This window comes from Hipposideros armiger, unplaced genomic scaffold (assembly GCF_001890085.2).
Source record: "Hipposideros armiger isolate ML-2016 unplaced genomic scaffold, ASM189008v1 scaffold_284, whole genome shotgun sequence".
Taxonomy (NCBI): Eukaryota; Metazoa; Chordata; class Mammalia; order Chiroptera; family Hipposideridae; genus Hipposideros; species Hipposideros armiger.
In genome coordinates this window covers 1,424,469-1,432,605 of record NW_017731634.1, presented here as the reverse complement: position 1 = coordinate 1,432,605, position 8,137 = coordinate 1,424,469, and the positions used below count along the sequence as shown (strand labels likewise).

Below are 8,137 nucleotides of genomic sequence, written 5' to 3'. Positions count from 1 at the left end.
ACTGGCCCTCATATGTGGGATCCGAACCGGGGCCCTCTGGCATCCCAAGCGAGTTCTTAACCATCGCGCCACTCGGCCGGCCCTATTTTAATATTTTAAAGGATGATGTTGATTGCTCTATCACACTTGTCTGTAACAAAAACATGTTCACATGTTGAAATATTTCAATGTGTATTTTTATGTCCTGCAACCACAGGCTCTAAATGTTAAAAAAAAAATTCCCTCTGGGTTAGAGGTATTACTGAGGTTATTATTTTTCTCAATTAATTGAAAAGGCTGAGATGAAATGCAGTGATCTCTACATATAAAAAGACATCATTCTTAGGAATGTGGACCGAGCTGTTCTTTCCCAGTTGGTTCAGGTCCCTGAGTTATGTGACTTGTGGCCCAGTGGCCAGGGCTTCCTTCATTCCACGGACCCAGGAACAGGGGTGAGAGAGCTTTGCTTCCCAACGTTGTTCACATATCTTCCAACATCATTTTGGATAGTCTACCTCTGGCAACTCATTTAGATCCTCTGTCACTCTGTTGATGGGAGAGAGCTCCCCGCCAACCCGCCCCAAGCCCCCTTGCCCGCCAGAAGTCGCATCCGGAGGCCCAGCTGAGCCTTGCTGGATACTGTCGTCTTGATGACTGGGAGGCAGCGGGTTTAACGCAGGACCTTGAGAAAGGGCTGGGCTGACCGTTCACTGTCATCCCAGCACACTTCAACACCACCACATTTTCTGACAAATGCTTTATCTCAGCATGTGCTTTAAAATGTTTCGTTCCAAAAACCACTGAGGTAAAGACTTGCTCGATCAGTATGTGATAATATCCCCCATCTAAGTTTAGAGGCAAAGCGTGCCTGACCTCACTTCCCATCAGCACACCTCCTGTTCATGTAGGTGGCTGATGGCTGATGATCGTGGGCCCTGAGGCCTCAAGTACCCACAGGCACAGCTCAGGACTGTTCCCGGCTGTTCTCGGCTCTCACTAGGCAGGCCCTGAGCCCCGATCTGAACGTTTCTGAATTCCCAGTGCCCATTGCCCCTCACCTTGTTGATGGCAGTGAGGTTTGCCTTCTTTTTCTGCTATTTGGAAGATTTTTGTAAGATTGGCATTATTTTTTCTTTAAGTGCCTGGAAGAATTCATCAGTGAAGCTATCTGCATTCTTCATTGTGGGAAGCTTTTAAACTTCGGGTTTGGATTCCTTAATAGTTGTTCACCTACTCAGTTTCTACTTTTCTTTTGTGTTAGGTTTGGTAAGTTGTGTTTTTTGAGGAATTTGTCCATTTCATCCAAATGGTCACATTCACTGGTGTAAAGTTGTTCATACCAGTCCCTTATTATCGTTCTGATGTTTGTAGGCTCTGTAGTGATGTCCTTTTTCATTCTTGAGATTGGTAATTTGTGATTTCTCTCTATTTTATCTTGATTGGTCTTGCTAGGAGTAACACATTTACTAATTTTTACAAAAAAACCTTTGTTTCATTGTTTTTCTCTGTTGAATATTTGGTTTCTCTTTCACTGGCTTCCACTCATTACTATGCCCACTTTCTTTGGGTTTAATTTGCTCTTTTCCTAATTCTTGAAAAGGGAGTCTCGATTATATTGGTTTTTAAGTTCTCTTCTTTATATGCATTCAGAAATTTCCCTCAAAGCACTGCTTTTGATGATTCACAAGCCCTCAAACTTAACACGTCCAAGTTGAACCCTTAGGTGTGCCAACATGGATCAATTACAAAAATATAAAGTTGGGGGAAAACGTAAAAGCAAAACATAGATCAATAGGTGGAGTATGATACCATTAATGAGGGGTAGCCCCAGGCTTTAGTGCTGAAGTCCCACATCCTGGAAACCCTTCAGTCCTGGCACCCTGGCAGGGCTGAACACCCGGCATGGACTTCCATTAGGAGCAGAGGAGGCCGAGCTGAGGAGCCAGAGACCATGTTTCCCAGCGGTTCCCACACACACCCGGGAGAGGGCGCTCTAGAGCCAGCAAGTGAGAATAGGGTTGAAAACTGGCTCCCTTCCAAAGGTTCAGAAGAAGATACTGCACAGTGAGATGAGTAGCAGAAAAAGACCAAGATCAAACAAATCACAAGTAACGTTATTAGACAAAAGAGAATAAGGAACAAAACAGTTCATGCCGACAATAGAAGCCTCCAGAGAGAAGTGCCGTGGAAGGATGGGAGTGATAACGCGGGAACTCACAGTGCGCTTGGAGACTTGAGAAAACGAAGACGAGAAACAGCACACGTCAGAACCACAGGGCTCAGAAGTGAGGCGTCAGGGCTCAGGAATGAATAGTAAGTAAGAGTCATTTAGAAATGAAGGCTCAGCTCAAAGGGCCCAGGGATGAAGGAACAGGCAGAAAATTCTTTAAGGGAAAGACCAGCTACAAGGTGAAACACTGAAGGAATAAAGAAGTGATGAGGGCCAGCGAAGTGGCTCAGTTGGTTAAGAGCACGAGCTCTGAGCAACAGGGTCGCCGGTTCGATTCCCACATGGGCCAGTGAGCTGCACCTGAGCTGAGCTGCCACTGAGCTGCCAACAGGTGGCAGGGTGGCTCAGCTGGTGAGAGCACGTGCTCCTAACAACAAGGTTGTCAGTTCTACTCCCACATGGGATCGTGAGCTACGCCCACCCGCCGCTAAGATTGAGCACAACACCTTGAGCTGAGCAGCCGCAAGCTGCCGACGGGGGCTGGATGGCGACTGGACTTGGAGCTGAGCTAGCTGCGCCCTCCACAACTAAGACTGAAGGACAACAACTTGGCTGTTCCCCTTCCCCAATTCCCGAATAAAATCTTAAAAGAAAAAGTGATGAAAAGGAGTGCAGAGGTGGTGGCAAGTGGAGGAGAAGCAAAGACCCATCATATTTATAACAGGAGGCCCCAAAGGAGAGAACAGAAGCAAATATTAAGGATTAATATTTAAGGAAATGTTCCTGAAAGATTTGAAAAACACAATGCACCTGGGAAAATGGATCCAGAACAACCAATGATAAGATTGGATTTTTAAATAAGAAGAAATAAGTCCCTTAGGTACCCAGGCAAAAGGAAACTCGGGTTCCATCAGACTTTGACAGATGTGTTTTATTCCACAAGACACTGGATAGTTAATATGTTTGTGTTTAAGATACTCAGCTGAATAGACTTCCAAGTCTTAAAGGCTGCAGGCAAACTGTCACCAGCACATGAGAAGTGCGGGGCGCTGTTCTCTGTTCCAGCCCCCAAGAAGAGTCTTTTCAGCAATGACACCAGTAAAACTGGAAGAAAAGTAAACCAGACTTCCTGCCACATCTCACATTTTATGCAAAAGCTGATCAAAAGGAATTGTTGACCCACATGTAAAATGTAAATATATAAAACTTTAGAGGAAAATCTGTGTGACTTTGGGTTAGGAAAAAAGTATTGAATGTGATGCTAAACTCATGATCTATATGGAAAAAGTTGATAAACAGGACTTCATGAAAATTAAAAACTTTTGCTTTACAGGAGACACTGGTAAGAGAATGAAAAGAGAAGCCACAGACGGAACAATTCTTTGTAAGTCTGACAAAGGATTTGTATCAGAATATAATAAATGTAAGTCCTGGGGATGTGATGCTCAGCTTGGCAACTTCAGTTTACATGGTGCTGCATGCTGGAAAGCTGCTCAGAGAGTAGATCTTAAAAGTTCTCATCACAAGAAAAGAAACCTATAACTACGTGTGTGATGATGTTAAGAGACTTACTGTGGCGATCATTTTGCAACATTTGCAAATATCCAAGCGTTATGATGTACACCTGAAGCTGATACAATATGGTATATCAATTATGCCTCAAGCAAAAAGCTCTCCAAATTCAATAAAAAAAACCTAATTTAAAAAAAGATCTAAACACACCTTTCACCAAAGATATCCAGGTGGCAGATAAGCACATAAGAGGTGCTTAACCTTGGTCACTAGGGGAATGGAAATTAAGTCACAAGGAGATGCCATACACCCCTATTATAGTGCCTCTCCATACCCCAAACAAAAAAATCTGACAGGGCCGGCCGAGTGGCTCAGTTGGTTAAGAGCTCGCTCGAGAGTGTTCTGAGCAACAGAGGTTCGATGCCCAGTCCGAGCTGAGCTGCTGCTGAGCTGCCAACAGGTGGCAGGATGGCTTAGCTAAAAAAAAAATCAAAAATCTAAAATCTGAAAGCAGCAACTCCTGGTGAGAAGTGAAAATGGTACAGCCACTTTGGGAAACGGTTTGGTGCTCTTTTAGAAATTAAACACGAAGTTAGCCTAGGACCACGCAATCCCATTCCCAGACATTTAGCCCAGGGAAGTGAGCGTTTGGGCTCACACAGAACCTGCTTTGTGTGTCACCGCCCCAGCCTGGAGCCACCTGCTTGACCAGCAGGTGAGCGGGTGCCCATCATGTGATGGGAGGGGCTGATTGGTGCAGGAGGCCCAGGCCGTGTGGGAGACGTAGGCAGGGTGTCTGTCCTGTGGGAGGGATGTGCTCTGACAGGGAGGCAGGGGACAGGCCAGGAGGTGCCCTGCTGTCCAGATGAGGGCATGGGTGACTCAGGAGCATTTTCAAGGTGGAGACTACAGGATTGATAGACAGTGTGGATGCGAGGTGAGGACGAGCTGAGGTGAGCAACAGGGAGGCTCAGGTGTGGGAGCATGTGGGGAGCGCAGAGGTGTCCAGATCGCCGACATCTCGTGGACCTCCAGGGGAGATGGCAGGTAGCCACACTCAGGGCGCCAGGCTGGAAAGTGAGGTTCTCAGCTATGCAGTGTGGGCAGTGGGGCCCGTCTGGGCTGCAGAGCCCGTCAGGCCACTCACTCGGTGGCTGTCATTATGGCTGCCTCGTGGCTTGACTTTCCTGTAACCCTCCACGGAGCCTGTGCGGGGCACTGGGATAGGAGCCCCTCTTCTCCAGAGGGCCAGAGAGATGTGAACAAGCCACCGAAGTGTCAGCACACCACGGGCCAGCAGAGCCTAGTGGGATGGGGGGAGGGCGAGGCAGGTGGGTGGGGTCTGGTCCCTTCCATTTGCTACAGAGGTTAAGTCTGTTCTCACTCCCTAAAATCTCACCACCCACGAACTCAGTCCTGCTCCCCGACTTGTCAGTCCCAGGTGGCCTGTCCATCCTGCCCACGGTCACGTGCCCTGCTGGTGGGGGCCTGGTCTGTGGGACAAGGGGCCAGCTGGACTCCATCAATGGTTGCCCAGGGTCCCAGTTAGGATCATACAACGTCTCAGGCTGCAGCACGCATGTGTGTGTGTGTGTGTGTGTGTGTGTGTGTGTGTGTGTGTGTTGACAGGAGGAGAGAGAAAGGGGTGAGGGGTAGGCGGGCAGCACAGCACGGCTCGATGGGAGGTGGCCTGATGCACAGGGACACTCCAGGACACTCCTCACCAGGCTGCTCATCCTGGGCAGCAGCCAGAGCCCGCCCCTCACCCCAGAACACCACTTCCGCACGTCTGCCTCCTTTCTCCCTCTCCACCTTCTTCTCAGCCCCTTATCTCAGGGCAAAATGAAGGCTCAGGGAGGTTCCAAGAGTGGCCCAGTCACACAGCACATTCAAGCAGCACTGCTCATGCTGAGGTCCTCCAGAGTGCAGAGGGTGCTCTGCACGACACACACATGTTCACATGTGCATATGTGCACACACATGTCCATGTGTGTACGCTCAAATTCACACACATGCACACCCACCCACCCATCTGTGCATGCTCACATGCATGTACATATGCCCACACATGCACACCCACACACATGCATGCTCACACACACATCCACACACATGCTCACACACACACACCCATGTCCACACATGAATGCCCCATGCACACACACACATTCACATGTGCATGCTCACACACACACTCACATTTTTATGCATGCACACTCACATACATGCACACACACATACTGCTCACACACTCAAACTTTCAATCCACGTGTACTCACACACACATGCTCACAATACACACCCACTTATACACACAAACACACACACACACACACACACAGAGGCTTGAGTTAACCCAGCGTGCAAGGCCCCAGATCCCAGGCATCTGCACCCCAATCTCAGGTTCCTGCAGCCAGCAGTGGTGCCCAGCCCCACGGTCAGGCAGGTGGCTGGCCAGTGGCTGGAAAGTGCGGGAGGGGTGGCCCCTCTGAGTGGCTCTCTGTGCCCCCTGCAGGCTCACCGGTTGATCTCTGACTTGCAGGTGAGAGTGAAGCTGTACATCTTGGCCTTGGTGGGCTGAAAGATCACGTCGAGCTCCAGGGTGTCCAGTGGCAGGATCGTCCCAAACCCATCGTTGGGCTGGATGTCCACAAACTGCAGGAGGGAGACCATGGTCCCAAGTGAAAACACTGATCTGCTGAGAGGGTCACGGGGGCCTGGGGACACACATGTGGCATGGTGCGTGAGCGAGTGCCAACGTGTCAGTCTGCATGTATGTGAGTGTGTGCACGTGTGCGTGGGTGTGTCAGTGAGTGGTTACGTGTCAGTCCATATCTGCGCATGTGAGCATGTCTGCATGTGTGTGAGTCTGCATATGAGCACGTATATATGTATGTGAGTGTGTGTACATGAGTGTGTCTATGTGTGTGAGCATGTCTGTATGCATGTGAGCACGTTCGTGTGTCTGTGTTTACATGCATGAATGTGTCTGCCTGCATGTGAGTGCATGCATGTGTGTCCGTTTACATGTATGATTGTGTGTCTGCCTGCACATGAGCACATGTTTGTGTATGTGTCTGTGTGTATGTGAGCATGAGTCTGTGTGTTGTGAGTGCATGTCTGCATGCGTGTGAGTGGATGGCGGGGTCCGTGGTGGGGCAGCCCAGGGAGGGGTCTGGTCTTGGGTGCCCCGAAGGGCCAGGCAGTCAACAGTACTGGAGGGAAGGGAGGGGAGAGGAGTCTGAAACTGGTGGGTGCGGTGGGCCAGAGAGAAGGAGAGAGGTACGAAGGGACTGGGAGAGGCAGGGTGAGGCGGTGACGGGGGCAGTGGGGGTGAGGCGGTGACGGGGGCAGTGGGGGTGAGGAGGGGGACGAGCAGAGAGCCAGCAGAGGCTGAGGTCTAGAGGTGGGCGTGGAGTCCAGGGAGGGGTGAGGCCACCTGGACCCCAGGGCAGCAGATGCCCTAGCCTGTCCCCAGAGCATCCCAACCCAGCCCCCATGTCCCCACACCCCTCCCTGCCCACGCGAGGCACCTTAGGGAGCCCGACGAACCCGAACTCCTGGGGTAGGAGGGAGCGGTTGCAGAGGCTGACTGAGGTCCTGATGGCCTCGTAGATGGTGCAGTAGCCAAAGTCCACCTCTGAGGGGCTGAGCTCCAGGTCCGAGGTGGTGACTATGGCATGGACAGTGAACCCCACTGGTTTGATCTGAAGTGTAAAGAGCGAGTGCATTTCCAGTCACGTGTTTGTATCAGTTTTTACCAAGATTCCCAAAGAAGAAAGGCACAGCCTTGCTGGTCCCTGTGTGTCCTTTCATGACACGAGTGTCCCTTTAAACAACTCCACTTTCCTGTTGTCCCTGGATTTGGCAGGACGTGAAAGTAGCCGTCACAGAGAGGTGCCACAGGGGAGTATGAACGCATGTGTGTGCACGTATGTGCACGTGTCCTGAGGACATGCCCATGCATGTGCACTGCGGTCAGTGTGAAGATAGACCATGTGCACATGTGTGTGTCTGTGAGCGTGTGGTGGGGACAGCCCTGCCTGGCCCTGGACAGCACTCAGAGTGGCTCTTTCCACAAACCCCTGGTCTCCCCTGTGCAGGGGCTGCTGGGCCAGGACACTGGAAACCTGCCCGGGGCCCTGCTGGGGCACAGAGCCCAGCTCCCAGAGCGGTCCTAGTCCCCACAAGAGCCAGCACCTTGGGGAAGTGCCGCTCACAGACCTGGTCAGCCACCCAGATTGTCACCGGGGCCTCCAGGACTCTGCTTTCCTTGTCAAAATACTTCTTTGCATCTTCTGGGAGGGAGTGTCTGGAAGAGACAGGGCACACTCGAATGCACTTCTATTGTTCATAGTTTGCAAAATGACTGTGACACTGACCTGAGCTGTGCTTCAGATCACGTGAGAGCTTCAAGACAGGTGAAACACATGGAATGTGAGATGATGAGATATGCCTGTGCTCACCTTCTGCACC

General features: G+C 50.6%; 1 protein-coding gene across 1 annotated transcript in view; it reads right to left on the bottom strand.

The window, feature by feature from the left end:
* Positions 1 to 8,137, bottom strand: part of CFAP74 (cilia and flagella associated protein 74) — a 61,331-nt gene that overhangs the window by 9,604 nt on the left and 43,590 nt on the right. Inside the window, exons 18-20 of the mRNA XM_019658439.1 lie at positions 7,886 to 7,974; positions 7,195 to 7,368; positions 6,183 to 6,316 (exon numbers count right to left, since the gene is read on the bottom strand). Of these exons, the coding sequence (XP_019513984.1) occupies positions 6,183 to 6,316; positions 7,195 to 7,368; positions 7,886 to 7,974 (397 nt within the window). The remainder of the gene's footprint in view (positions 1 to 6,182; positions 6,317 to 7,194; positions 7,369 to 7,885; positions 7,975 to 8,137) is intronic.